This window comes from Telmatherina bonti (assembly GCF_933228915.1).
Source record: "Telmatherina bonti genome assembly, chromosome: 17".
Taxonomy (NCBI): domain Eukaryota; kingdom Metazoa; phylum Chordata; class Actinopteri; order Atheriniformes; family Telmatherinidae; genus Telmatherina; species Telmatherina bonti.
In genome coordinates this window covers 35,752,538-35,767,729 of record NC_136615.1, presented here as the reverse complement: position 1 = coordinate 35,767,729, position 15,192 = coordinate 35,752,538, and the positions used below count along the sequence as shown (strand labels likewise).

Genomic DNA, 15,192 nt, shown 5'->3' with positions numbered 1-15,192 from the left:
TAAAATCCTTCTCCTTACATATAAAGCCCTCCACAACCAGGCACCACTATATATCAAAGACCTCATTGTTCCTTATATACCAAGCAGAGTACTTTGTTCACAGACTGCAGGCTTACTTGTGGTTCCTAGAGTGTCAAAGAGCCGAGCAGGAGGCAGAGCCTTTGGTTATCAGGCCCCTCTCTTATGGAATAAGCTCCCAGTTAGTGTTAGGGAAGCAGACACCCTCCCCACCTTTAAGACTAGGCTGAAGACTTATCTTTTTGATAAGTCCTATAGCTAGGGATGGTTAGCATCCCTTAGTTATGCTGCTATAGGTTTAGACTGCTGAGGGACATTTCCTGATACACTGAGCTTCTTTCTTTTTCTCTTTATCTCTTTCTTTTACCCCCCCATAACAGTGTTGCATCATTAACATGTATGTCTCCTGTCTCAGCAGGTCTCCCTGGCCGGGAGTAGCAGTTCCTGTTGTCTGTTGTCTTTCTGTCCTCTTCCCCCCACACAGCAGAGGCAGATGGCTGCCTGTCCTGAGCCGGGTTCTGCCGGAGGTTTCCTTCCTGTTAAAAGGGAGTTTTTTCCTTCCCACTGTCGCCAGTGTGCTTGCTCAGCATGGGAGATGGAGTTGGACTCAACTCAATCTGTTGGTTTCCTTATATAGGCTGTTATGAATTGGCCTTCATTATGTTTTCCCCTCTGTCTGTAAAGCATCTTGAGATGGCATTGCCGTGATTTGACGCTATATAAATAAAGTTGAATTGAATTGAATTGAATTGAATTGAAAAAAAAAAAAAAAGTCTCTTTCGCTGCATTGGACGTGATGGCAAGAACTTAACTCAATGTGCAAGTTTCTCCCTGAGTTTTCAGCTTCGTCATATTCAGAAACTACACTTTACTGCACTTTGTGGCCAATTACTCATTCATTCATTCATTCATTTTCCGAACCGCTTATTCCAATTCAGGGTCGCGGGGAAGCTGGAGCCTATCCCAGCCGGCTTTGGGCGACAGGCAGGGTACACCCTGGACAGCTCGCCAGTCCATCGCAGGCCAATTACTCTTATTTCTTTAATCTTTTCTCATGTTACTAAAACAACTGGAATCAGTTCTTCTGGGGTTATCCAGGTCATTTACCACATCTAAATTTGGGTCTATCTAAGAAAACCCATTTGGCAGCACGCTTTATCGATAGTAGTGATGGTTCCGATGCACCGTGGAGGGAGGGGCGAGGAGGAGGGAAAGGTCCCTCTCTCCAACCACCATCCTCCTGATCCAAACAGCTACCCTCATGCAACCGCTAGCTGCGAACTTAATATGCACATCTTAACGCCGCACATAAAGTTACAGATCAATTAGTTGATTATGGAAGATTGATAAAGATGCGCTTTCTCCAAAAGATTTGAACCAGCTTGAGAAAGCAGAACACCGAAGAAAACATTCAGAGGCCGGTTCTATTAAAGTCTTCGCCTCGGTGGGTAAGTAGCATCAAGCTAGCATGCTAGCATTAGCTGCTAGGGGCTAACTAGCTGCTTTCGGGCGGATGTGATTATTTAGTTTGGTGGGTTGTAAAATGTAACAGAAGTGGTCGCACAGTGCTGACAGACACCTTCACGTTATTATATGTCAGTGTTGCCGGCTGGTCGTGGCTGGTATGGAGCTTCTCCCCACCTTCAGCCTGGTTAGCTGGTTAGCCTGGTTGCTAACGCTGCTCCAGCTAACACTAGCTTTCGGTCACAGATGACCACTCAACAGAAACTGTCTGTTGTTAAATTAGCTGGTTATTGTTAATTTAGCTGGTTATCGCTGGTGTTTTAGAAATCAGATAAATCAGTTATCTAAACCGGTCTGTTCGGCATCAGATGTATTAGTACATTGTAAGAATTAAAAATGTTTTCTAAAGATGACAAGATGAACGTTTATTATCAGAAAGCGTGAATTTTAGCTTTGTCCCCATTTAGTATCATACAGACTTGTTTATTTATTATTTAGATTCTATAGAGTCGTGCAGTTGTTTTTTAGTAGGTAAAACAGTCTGTTACCATGGTAACAACCTTAAAACAATAAATGGAACAACCACAAAGCATGTTCTCTGTAATAAGTGATTAATTCGATAAACATAAACCAGAGCTGGAGTTGAGAAGTTTTATTTCTGCCAGACTTTGTGTCTAATGGCAGGATTGTAGAGATGGGGACAGGACTACACTACTAGGTGGCAAAAGCCAGTTATATTTGTCCTTTCTATTATTTTCTAATAAGTAAACAGAGCAGTGAGTAACTGAGTATTTTGTCGATTCTATCTTATTTCCCTTATTCAAGGTGAGATGCAGGGAAGAATATATAACCAAGAGCTAACTTTCCTGGTTTATTTCTTACATTAAGATTACTTTTGGTATTGCAGTTTTGGAAAATATATTGTGATAATATGATATTAATCATAAAATCTCCAAAAAATATTTTAACTTTCATGCTTTTTAGGTGAAAAATGAGATTAATACTGGAATAAACCAGGTTTACAGGTCGCCAGTCCATTACAGGGCCACACAGAGAGACAAACAACCATTCACACTCACTCCCAGGCACAATTTAGAGTAACCAGTTAACCCAGTGTTTCTGAATTCCGGTCCTCAGGGCAGGATACCCTGCATGCTTTATAGCCAACCCTACTTTAACACACCTGAATGAAGTAAAGGCTCATTAACAGGCTGCAAAGAACTTGATGAGGAAGTTTAGGAATCTGATTCATGTGCTTTGGGTGAGGAACATGTCACCGAAGTGGCGGGGAGTCACGCATATGTCAGCATCTTGCATGGGCTTGGCGTCTCCCGTCAGGCGATGAGGTACAGAACGATTTATCATTCTGCTTCGGTATTGATGCCGATAAGTTACAGGTAACCATGTATTTGGTACCAAACTATCATTAGTAGCTGATGTCATCGTGTGACCAGAAGGAGGACATCAACCCCCACCCCGCCTTGACAAATCAGCTGAAATAAATGATGAAACAGGAGGAAAATTTCTGGGAAAACCCATGTGAAAGCGCCAAAAAACCCTTCACTGTTAGACTGAATGAACTTACCTGTCCAGCAGGAAGCTACTGTCTCCATCTGTAAACGCTACACCCACGTACCCCCTCCTTTCTCCTGTTTATCGTTTCTGTTCCTTATCTTGGCTATTTTTTCCTTGCTCTAAGAGTCGGACAGCTCCTCCGTTTCAGTGGAAAGCAGCAAGTTGAAGCATCAGCTTCTTTTTCTTTTGCTTGTTTCTCCTCCTCCAACAACACACAGGGATTCAACAAGTTTGTCCCCTTTCTGCTACACCTGGGTCCACGTGGGATTTTTAAAGTTGGGGGGAATCGGTCAGCAAAACATTTCCACTCAGTAAGTTATTTTGTGTAATTTGGGCCTGAACTAGCTGTCAGGCAGCTTCTTTTGTAATGGTCTACGGGCCAACGGGTTGCACTGAAAAACCACCAGAGGATTAACAACAAGTTGTTTCCTGCCTGCCGACTTCCCTGTTCAGATGTGTAGAAACTGTCGACGCTCTGATTTCTCATGCATGCAACACTTTTCTACTTCTTTATACCTCTTCTCTTCCTTTCTTTTATTAAGACTGAAATATCAGTAGCTATCCTATCGGGACTTTTTTGCTTCACAATTTTAAAATCGATTAATTTTTTTGTTAAAATTCATTCATTTCTGAACCGCTTAATCCAATTCAGGGTCGCGGGGAAGCTGGAGCCTATCCCAGCTGGCTTTGGGCGACAGGCAGGGTACACCCTGGACAGCTCGCCAGTCCATCGCAGGGCCACACAGAGAGACGAACAACCACTCACGCTCACACTCACTCCTATAGGTAATTTAGAGTAACCAATTAACCTAACATGCATGTCTTTGGATGGTGGGAGGAAGCCAGAGAACCTGGAGAGAACCCACGCATACACGGGGAGAACATGCAAACTCCACACAGAAAGGCCACTGACCAAACCCCTCCCCAGCCAAGGATCGAACCAGTGACCTTCTTGCTGTGAGGCCACAGTGCTAACCACCGTGCAGCCATTGTTAAAATATCTTTCTTTTTTTTTTTCAAATAAATAAAAATAATCCATTACAAAATTTTTGTCATTTTTATTATTATATATTGATCTTTTAACTTGTCTTTTTGGGTACCAAGGCAGCAGAATGATGGTCTGACTACTGGGTTGTTTTTCCCAATTGAAATCAAGAAAAATGATGAGCAAAAACGTTTTATACATTTTTTTTGTTTTTAATCTACAAAAATGAGCAATATCAAAGAATTGTGAGAATCGCAATTTAAATTGAATCAGCACCCAAAAAATTAGAATCTAATCGGGACAACAGCATATCGTCACAGCCCTAATGTACACCCACAATGACACATAAACATACAAACAAAACATAGAATACCACAACTCAGAAAGAAAAACATAAAGTAAAAGAGAAGAAAAAAACATTGATTATTATTCACAAAATATCTCTTATAAACTAACTAGAGCAGGGGTCGGCAACCCGTGGCTCTGGAGCCGCATGCGGCTCTTTAGCGCCGCCCTAGTGGCTCCCTGGAACTTTTTCAAAAATGTTTTTAAAAAAATGGAAAAAGATCTATATTTTTGTTTTGATCTGGTTCTGTAGGAGGACAAACATGACACAAACATTCTTAATGTTTTCCAGCGCTGTTATAATGTGTAGAATAAATATTAAATTTCAACATTTCTGTCAAGGAAGATTTGCGTCATAGCCTGCGACACACGTAGCCTATCAGCAGGGCGGGAGGAGGCAGGTGGCTGTTGTAAACAATCCGGGGCTGTGTGATGGGACATGGATCCCAAAGGGAAAAAGAGAAAAATAACCGAGGAGAACAGAGGATTCAACGTTTCTTGGACCGAATCATTTGCAGTCACTGCCAATGCGGAAGGATTGCCTGAATGTTCGTTCTGTAGCGAGGAGTTGTCAAATAACAAAAAGAGTAACATGGAAAGACATTTCCAGGGAAAGCATGCTACATTTGCAGCCAGTACCCAGTTTTAGAGAAAACCCAGCATGACGAAGTCCAGACGTCCCGACGGCAAACTTAGCCTGATTCTGAAGAGATTTACACGCATCAAGTGTATTAAAATAAAAACAAACTGTTCGTTTTCTTTCCACTGGTCTAGAAGAAGACGCGTTGAGCAAGAGAAAGAAAAAACAGGGATTTTTGTGTGATATTTGTATGAAGAGCAGCTGAGCCGAACATGTTGAACCATGAAGAAGAGCTGATTCTGCTGATCTGAGGGTGGACGTGTGGAGAACGTTGGTGCTGCTCTGATTGGCCGACAGCTTCTGGTGGAGGAAATCTGCAGCTGCTGAAAGTGTGTGTCTGTTGTGTGTTTAACATCTGAGTCACGACTGGTTGTTTATATGAACAACCGTACAGGAGACAGGTGTAATCTATCTGAGGCGGTCTGAAGTTGGCTCCAGGTCCAGCAGGGATGTGTTTCCTCAACCTTCTGCCTGTTGAGGACTCTGAAAGTAACGTGTAACTTTCTGTTGCAGAACTTTGCGAGATGCCTGAGGTGCGGGACCTTTCTGAAGCCTTGCCAGAGATGGCCATGGACCCCATCACTGGAGTTGGAGTGGTGGCCTCCAGGAACCGGGCCCCCACTGGATACGATGTGGTGAGCAGTCCACTGACGCCTCATCCTGATCAATGAATGCGTGTAACAAAGAATTATGTCCAAATAGCTTTGTGTTAAATAGGGCTGCACGATTATGACCAAAATAATAATCACGATTATTTTCAGCAATATTGTAATCATGATTATTAATCACGATCATTCATTGTATCTGGAAAACATGTATTTTTAATGCACTGACTGTAAACAACCTACCTGGTAACTATATATATATATATATATATATATATATATATATATATATATATATATATATATATATATATATATATCACTCCCTCATGATTCCCTCAACATTTTTCATCCAGTGCAGGCCACGCCCCTTTTGGGGAAATAATTACAGGAAGGGATCTGGTATTTCTTATCCAGTGTTTTGATGCAGCTGTATTTTCCATCTCGACACGACTTGCTCTCATCAGTCTAAAACTCGTTCTACCCTCCACGAGAAGCTTCGTCTGAAGCCGGGAGGGATCAATGCGGCCATGTCTGCTTCATGTGCAGCGAAGCTGCTTATTTCATTCTTAACGACCAGCTTTGTCCGCGTGGGGCAGGTCGTGCACACGGCAGGTCGTGTATTTTAATGCCACATGTTGTAAAAATGTTTGTATTTTTTTCACCTCGATCAGCTGTTTAATCCAAACAATCCGTTTTACCTGCAACAGGAAAAATGCGGAAGCTGCATCTTACCGCTTCACGCTTGGTATTTAGGCAGCTGAATGAAGCCTTAACCACGCATTCGCCCCCTGGTGGTCGGCAGACTGCTGGTTCAGAACCTGAGGGACCAGAGACGCTGCAGAGCTGCCTTCTGAATGTAAATATCGTTGACAATCAGGTTTATTTCATTGTGGCCACCCAAATTGTGATCACAACCAAAATCTGAGTAATTATGCAACCCTAGTGTTAAAGCTTTCCGGCTTTTTACAAGAAATATCAGTAAAATGGGTCTGAACCAGAACCAGAACCGTGGTGGTGGAAGCTGCCCACCTCTCGCTGCTGGATTTCTGATCAGCTCTGTCTTGACCTGTCTTCCTGCAGATATGCACGACGACAGATGGCCTAGATGCAGACCTGTGGAAAGATGGTCTCTTTAAATCCAAGGTGACGCGTTACCTCTGCTTCACCAGAGTTTTCTCCAAAGAAAACGTAAGTTGGCACACCGTACTGCTCATCTTACTCTGGTTTTACCCAGCTGCAGGTTTTAACCAGCAACATTTGTCTCATCCACCCTCCATCGCTCTCTCTCTCTCCAGAGCCATTTAGGAAACGTTCTTGTGGACATGAAGCTGATTGACATCAAGGACACTTTGCCAGTGGGTTTCATCCCAATCCAGGAGACTGTGGACACCCGTAAGTCAGCGGCTCCGTCCTAAAGCCGGAGAAAGCATGAACCCTGTCAGAGCATTCAGTTCCTCACCCAGCAGTGCAGCTCAGGAACTCAAAGCAGACTCTCTGGTGTGTTCACAGAGGAGCAGGCCTTCAGGAAGAGGCGACTCTGCATTAAGTTTATTCCAAGGGACTCAACAGAGGCAGCTATCTGCGACATCCGCATCCTGGGGCGCTCCAAGCAGGCTCCTCCTCAGTACACCTTCATAGGGTGAGCATTTCCCGTCACAGGGCAGCTTTTCACACCAAACTTTCACCAGAACTGTAGCTGTGGTTTACACGGAGCAGTTTAAGTGGCTCCAGCTGGTTTGGACCATTTCATCCCATCTGCAGAACCAGCAGCCAGCGATGAGTTCAGCACCGCAGATCAGGCGGATAGTTTATAATCCTGTTCCTTAGTCAGGCAGCTCTCAGCGTGACATTTCTCAGGACAGAACCATAGAAAAGCTGTAAAATGTTTAGTTTTGTGCCGTTTCATCAGGTTACATCCCAGATCTGGAACGATGATGGAGCGTTGCTGTGGAGTTGATGCTCTGTCCGTTAAAAAGAAACCTAAACAAAGTAAAGTGTCGGACTTTAGAGATTTCAGGACGTCTCTGACTGACCTGGTCTGGCATCAGTAGATCGCTCCCTGATTAATACGCCTGAATATTTTCTCCATCTGATGGAGGCTGCTCGGGTTTTCTGCCCGGGTTTAGCTGTCAGCACTCAACTGTAGATCTGAGCCAATCAGAAGTCAAGTCCCGCCTCTTCTTTGGGCTTTTTTTTACCAAGCTGACAGCGCGGATACGGAGAAGACTCCGATTAAAGCAAGCAGGGAGGAAGTTAGTAGCCCTTGAGTCGCATTTCTCCAGCTGTGCATGATGCCTTCAGGACGGCGCGGCCGTCAGGTTAGGAGGCTAAATGATGAAGAACAAGCCTGAACGGATTCAGACAGCTGGAGCCAGTCACAGGTCCACCAGTCCACGCCTCTTCAGCAGCTTCGCTTCGTCATCGTTCCGTGTGTTATAAGATGAACTGTGAGGCTTTTTCTGCTTGTTGATGCTTTAACAGGGAGCTGAACAACATGGGAATCTGGTATCGGATGGGAAACGTCCCCCGTGCTCAGGACTCCGTGCACACGCCGACCACCAACAACATCCAAAATGTGAACTCCTCCCCCGCCCCAGTCCCAGCCGCTCCCATGCCCAAGTAGGTCCAGTCTGGTTACGTTTGTCTCACTTTGAGCTGAGTCAGTAGAAGACGGTCTCTGATTTGGGAATGTTTCCTATAACAGTACTTCCCTCATAGTGGAAGTAAAAAGGGTCAGAGTAGAGGAAGCTGGTAACCATGGCAACGCCGCCATGTCCGCTCTGGTAGCTGTTTAGTGTTTACTGGGATTGCATTGTTTGTTTTCTGGGCTGAACTGAGTCTGCGTGTTTGAAGGCATATCTCCATGACGCTGCCTGCCAGCTTCAGAGGGAAGAACACCACCAGACCCGACTACGAGCACCAGAACTCCAACCTCTACGCCATCTCAGGTAGGCCGTAACAACTGGGGTCGTTGTCATAGCAACAGCTGGTGACAGGCTATTGGATCAAGCTGGAAAGAAGAAAACTTGTTTATTTTTAATTTAAGTGGTTTATGTATGTAAGATGTTTTGACGTGGTGGTACGCTGTCCGCCCATAAAAACTGCTCTAAAGACACACGACAGAACTTTTCCCGCCACGCGCCCCATCGACGGCTAACTTGCCATCCGTCTTGCATCCTACCTGACCTGTTAGCTCTCCAGACAATCCCACACTTCATCATCTCTTTCAATCGTCTTGCGTTTTTTGCTGAATCAGCGACGTTGTGTTCAGAGCAGCCGGCGTGTTTACCTCCGTTTTCCAGCGTGTGAAGCGAAACTGGCAGCAGCGGCTCCAGAAATGCACGATAGGCGTCACTGTGTCATCGAACACGTCCAGAACGGAACTTTAAGGTCAGAAAGTTACGTAAATCATCAAACATCAACTTTTTATTCAGCAGGTTTTCTTTAGCAATCACCTCTTCAGATGCGAACAGTTCCACGGCTGAGTTTGTGAAAAATCCATCCGTCTTCGTGCCGCTTATCCGGGGTCGGGTCGCGGGGGCAGCAGCCTAAGCAGGGAAGCCCAGACTTCCCTCTCCCCAGCCACATCTGCCAACTCTGCGGGGGGGATCCCGAGGCGTTCCCAGGCCAGCCGAGAGATATAATCCCTCCAGCGTGTCCTGGGTCTTCCCCGGGGTCTCCTCCCAGAGGGACGTGCCTGGAACACCTCACCAGGGAGGTCCAGGAGGCATCCTGACCAGATGCCCGAGCCACCTCAACTGGTTCCTCTCCATGCGGAGGAGCAGCGGCTCTACTCTGTTCTCCTCCCGGATGACCGAGTTCCTCACCCTATCTCTAAGGGAGAGCCCGGCCACCCTGCGGAGGAAACTCATTTCAGCCGCCTGTATACGAGATCTCGTTCTTTCGGTCACGACCCACAGCTCATGACCATAGGTGAGGGTAGGAACGTAGATCGACTGGTAAATCGAGAGCTTCGCCTTCTGGCTCAGCTCCTTCTTCACCACGACAGACCGGCGCAGAGCCCGCATTACTGCAGACGCAGCACCGATCCGTCTGCCGATCTCGCGCTCCATCCTTCCCTCACTCGTGAACAAGACCCCGAGATATTTAAACTCCTCCACTTGAGGCAGGACCTGACCCCCGACCCAGAGAGGTCCATTGCATCTGAGGACCATGGTCTCAGATTTGGAGGTGCTGATTCTCATCGCTCAAGTGAGAGCTGGAGATCACGACCAGATGAAGCCAACAGGACCACATCATCTGCAAAAAGCAGGGACCCAATCCTGAGCCCACAAAGTCGGATCCCCTCAACACCTCGGCTGCGCCTAGAAATTCTGTCCATATAAGTTATGAACAGAATCGGTGATAAAGGGCAGCCTTGGCGGAGTCCAACCCTCACCGGAAACGAATCCGACTTATTACCGGCAATGCGGACCAAGCTTTTAACACCTCGTCATCTGCCTGTTCTAGACTCTGATTAGTTAATTCCAGCTTGCAGCTCCTCTTCGTAACCTCGCAGGTCGAGTAGTTCATATCTTCTCTCGCAGAGTTTTCCCACATCCAGATCTTTCATGTTCTTCTCGGCTGCGTTGCCTTTGTGTCTGCCACAGCGCAAAGCCGAGACTTTACAGGATAGAAGTAGACCATGTGGAGCCACACCCAGATAATTCCTTCAGTGGATCAAATAGAAAAGCTGCCATTTGTTCAGATTTATCTGCTTCACTTGTTGGAAGTGGAAACTGTAGAAACTTCACCGTATACTTTCAGCCGCTTCATTCTGAAGACACTTTTATTTAAAAATCAGGTAATAAATAAATGATGTAAGTAAATTACAGTGGTGAAAAAAGTAGTTCTAACATCTGTAGCTGCAGTAAAACCTCAGGAAGATGAAAGCGTTTGGTTCATAACATCGATTTAACATTTAAGATGGATTTTCTCTGTGAAACTGGTGGCATTAGTGGGACCTCTGTCTGTTTTCCAGCCATGGACGGAGTACCTTTCATGATCTCTGAGAAGTTTGCCTGCGCCTCTGATGTAAGTTGTTGGAGCATCCATGTTTTAGCATGTGCTAACTGCTTCAGCGTGTTCACAGCGCTAACACCGGTCTTCTCTGCAGCTGCAGCAGGTGGATCTGATGGGCATCACCATCAAGTCGCTGGCTGAGATCGAAAAGGAGGTGAGTAATGCTGCAGCCTGGAAAACCTCCTCAACCAATGAGATCATCTGCAGCAGGGAGTCCTGGTCCTGCAGGGTTTCCAAGTGTCCCTGCTGCAACACACCTGATTCAGATCAATGTTTATTTAGCAGACATGTCAGAACCTGTCTGAGTTTGAGGCAGGAACCCCTGGAATCCCTGCAGGACACCGGTCCTCATGGACCAGGACCTGATCTGCAGGGTCGACTGTTTCCTGCAGTGACTCGTTCTGGACAGACGCTGACGCTTCTCTCCTCATGTCAGTATGATTACAGTTTTCGTACGGAGCACAGCGCAGCAGCTCGCCTCCCCCCCAGTCCAACACGGACCTCCCTGAGCTCCGAGGCCTGAGCCCAGCCCTCCACACCACCCGCTCTCCTCTGTAGCGACACCAGCGGAGGAGACCCCGACACTACTACTGAAATCTGCCCAGAACCCACAGCGCCTCCACGGCCAGAGGAAAGAACCCAAACACATGCAGAGAGGCTCTGCTCTCTGATTTCTGTCGTTTAAATCAAACGCGGTTGGAGCCGCGGTTGGAGCCGCGGTTGGAGCTGTAAAGAACCGACCGACTTGCTGCCTTTTCACCCAAACGTGGAGGAACGTCACTAAAACATTTCTTCTTGTGAAATCATTATAAAATCCCGCGCGCTGCTCTGAAGGTGTCGGAGCACCTGGAGGTCAGTTCATGTGTTAGAGATGCAAAAAGAGATGGAGGGGCTGTGGCTTTAGTAGTGTAGTTCTGTACTGGTCTTACTGGGAATCCACCGTTCTGTTGATGTTACTGTAATGTACTGGTGTGACTGTAAGTGCACTTTGTGTTTGGGAATTTTCAGTGTGCTTCCTGTTTGAACCACTTTGCTTTAAACAACATGAAACCACTGTTACTGTCCAGAGGTCCAGACCCGGACCGGGTCTGTTCCGGTAGCGGCCAGCCCTGGATGCTTCAGACTGGGCCGGGTTTGTCTTCAGACGTCTTATCAGAAGCGTTTGGTTCTGTAGGACGGCGGTGGGGCGTGTTCTCAGAGGAGCCATTTTATGTGAGTCCAGGAGAAAAATCGTGCCTACAATGTGTGTTTTCCCCTCAGCTGCAGGTTCTGCCTGGTTTTAACGTCCCCAGCAGCGGGCCGGGGTCCGCTCCCACACGTTGGATTATAAGCTTCATTTCATGATTATCTTGTTACCTGTGTGTGTGTGTGTTTTATATTTCAGTCCAGATCATCTTCAGAAGACTTGTCATGTGTGTTTTATTGCCCATGTGTGTCCTTATCATGCCATCGGCTGCAGTAGTCTGGCCTGTTTTTATGTATTTAGTCTGCTTTTAAACTAACTTTATGGAAACTGACTTCTGGGATCTGTGCGCATCATGGATTCATCTCTACAGTCAGACTGACTCGTGTGCTTCCAGGACAAGGTCGTGTTTGACCTGTACGGAGCTGAAGCAGCTGAAACACAGCTGAGAGAATCTGCTAACATTAAGGCTGTTCCTGGTTTAGGTGGAACATGTGCACCATGTTACGTTTTTATCTACGTCGACATTAAACCGTTTGTGACGAAGTTTATCGACTTAATTTCAAACTCAGATTCTTTCCTCGGTTCACGAGGTGAAGGGTCGTTTTTAATCTGCCATAAAACTACACGAAGTCAGCAGGGAGGGACGTCTGTGTGAGGGAAGACACTGTTGTCATAGCAACGCCAAACTTCATGCTAAGAGGACACCATCGTCATAGCAACCCTGACCGTCAGGCTTAGAGGATACACCGTCGTCATAGCAACCCTACCGTCAGGCTTGAAGGACACCGTTGTCATAGCAACCCTGACCTCGGCTTAGAGGACACTGTCGTCATAGCAATCCTGACCTCGGCTTAGAGGACACTCGTCATAGCAACCCTGACGGTCAGGGACACACGTGTCTCCTATACGTGTACATACATGTGACGTCGTAACACAGCAACATGAATGAGGAAACCACGGGCCAGTAGCTGCACTGGAAACCATCAATATATTTTTATTTTCTGCTGCAGCGATCGCTGTTGGAGCTCCGCAGATCTTCAGTCAGACCTGAGAGCAGAGTCCAGGATGAGTTTCATGCCTTTTTTTTTATGTGTTTCCATGTTTCATAAGACTGTTAAAAAGAAATGTTGTCCAGTATTGGTCTGCCATTAACAATGAACTCCTATTTGTATATCTAATTTATTACTTATTTCAGTGTTGTGACCATGTCTGAAAGGGTCTGTTGTAAAAAGTGAAATGCACTGCTGACATGATGAGCGAGGGATGGTCAGAGTTTCAGTCTGCTCTGTTAAACTGCACATGTATCACCACTTCCAGCTGAAACCTTCTTATCTGACTAATAACTAATAATCCTGTTTAACCTTAGTTTGCATGCGTGGTGACACCGTGAGGCGTTGCAGGTTTCAGGACTTTGTAGAAATAAACTGATTTCTTCACTAAATATGAATAAAATGATAAAAGCTGAATTTGTATCATGAACATCTTTGATTGAACTGTGATGAAGTGACGGCTGCAACCTGCACTTCCTGCTGCGTGCTCCGCCTTTCAACTGGATTTATGGGCTTTTTACCTGTCGTCCATCCATTCAGCCATTCATCCATCCATCATCCATCCATCCACCCATCCATCATCCATCCATCCATCATCCCTTCATCCCTCAATCCATCCATCTATCATCCATCCCTCCACCCATCATCTATCATCCATCCCTCCACCCATCATCTATCCATCCATCCATCCATCCAGCCATCCGTCCACCCATCATCTATCCATCCATCCATCCACCCATCATCCATCCCTCCATCATCTTACCAGCTTCTAAAACTCGTTTTTGTTTTGTGCATATGATTACTTCCTGTAACTATAGGGAATACTGGGAGATTTAATGCATGCAACAGATCTGTAGAAAACGGACGACCTGGCATCGGCATGGAAGTGTTCTCTCTTCCTACCGTTAATTATCCTGGTTTTCACGTCTTTCTGGGCCCTCATGGTGTGTCTGAGGTGAATGTCAGGTCTATCCTTGGATTCTCCTGACTGACACACAGGTGTCCATCCTCATCTGTTAATTAACACCTTGATTTTGTAACATACCAACACATTAAAAACCTAAATCTGGCATCATTTTGGTGAGATAATGTGCTTTTTAGTGTGTAAGGGTCTTGAACCAAATCCACCAAAAAGCACTTGATCCTCATCCTATATGACTGACAGTTTTCCAGCCTTTAGAGGACGCTGCAGGATGACACATCTGATATATCACACTGTTAATCACTCAGCCGCCATGTGGAGGTGGGGGTCCCCAAAGGATAAAGTTTGAGAACCTCTAAGGGAAGATCTCCAAAGGATCTGAAATCGGTAATTCCACCATCTGGAAAACCGTCTGCAGATGCTGATGTGGTCTATCACAACGCGCCACGTAGGCTGAATTTATGGTTTATGGGTGGAACTGTTCTCCTGTTAGAACAGAGTACCGGGAATTAGAACGTCTTGTCCTGGTTTGTCTTCATACAGTTCCATGCAATCAGAAGCAGTTCATTTTAAACAGTAATGTAATTTATCCCATTAAAGTGTCTCTAAGATGAACATTTCAGTCTGATTTATTTTAATATGCAAGTCCAAAGGGCAAGAAATAATGAAGCATTTTCCACAAAAACCCATTCATTCATATTGTATTGATCCTCTCAGATCAGCTTCTGCCAGAAACAAGTCAACAGAGAAAGCTCCGCCCTCTGTCTTGCGGCTGCGGCTGATTGGTCAACGGCCAGGAGTAGTTATACTGAGCAGTAAAGGTGGGCGTGGCTTTATTCTCATTAACGTGCACAACCTGGAGAAGATGACCAATCACTGAGTTCCTCCCCGGGATGTCACTAAAATGTCCAAGTAGAAAAAAAACTAAAACAATCGTTTCCATCGCCATGGAAACCGAACAAGTGCTGGTCATCATGGTTATACTGGTCATCATGGGTACACTGGTCATCATGGGTATACTGGTCATCATGGGTACACTGGTCATAATGGGTACACTGGCCATCATGGGTATACTGGCCATCGTGGGTACACTGGTCATCATGGGTACACTGGTCATCGTGGGTATACTGGTCATCGTGGTTATACTGGTCATCATGGGTATACTGGTCATCATGGTTATACTGGTCATCATGGGTACACTGGTCATCATGGGTATACTGGTCATCATGGGTACACTGGTCATCGTGGGTATACTGGTCATCGTGGTTATACTGGTCATCATGGGTACACTGGCCATCGTGGGTACACTGGTCATCATGGTTATACTGGTCATCATGGGTATACTGGCCATAGTGGGTACACTGGTCATCATGGGTAT

The 15,192-nt window shown here is 45.9% G+C and overlaps 1 protein-coding gene across 3 annotated transcripts; it reads left to right on the top strand.

Annotated features, from left to right (window-relative positions):
• The first annotated feature begins 1,253 nt into the window (after positions 1–1,253).
• LOC306767925 (multivesicular body subunit 12B-like) lies at positions 1,254–14,284 on the top strand. 3 transcript variants are annotated; one of them, XM_079256097.1, is made up of 11 exons: positions 1,254–1,466; positions 3,710–3,843; positions 5,541–5,662; positions 6,716–6,823; positions 6,931–7,027; positions 7,145–7,274; positions 8,117–8,254; positions 8,489–8,583; positions 10,617–10,669; positions 10,752–10,811; positions 11,094–14,284. In XM_079256097.1, the coding sequence occupies exons 3-11, from the start codon at positions 5,552–5,554 to the stop codon at positions 11,178–11,180; spliced, it is 879 nt and encodes a 292-aa protein (XP_079112223.1). In that variant the 5' UTR covers positions 1,254–1,466; positions 3,710–3,843; positions 5,541–5,551; the 3' UTR covers positions 11,181–14,284. The 3 variants fall into 3 exon arrangements, with proteins under 3 accessions (XP_079112223.1, XP_079112222.1, XP_079112221.1); XM_079256096.1 differs by lacking the exon at positions 3,710–3,843 and having other exon boundaries at positions 1,254–1,462; XM_079256095.1 differs by lacking the exon at positions 3,710–3,843.
• Positions 14,285–15,192: the final 908 nt, after the last annotated feature.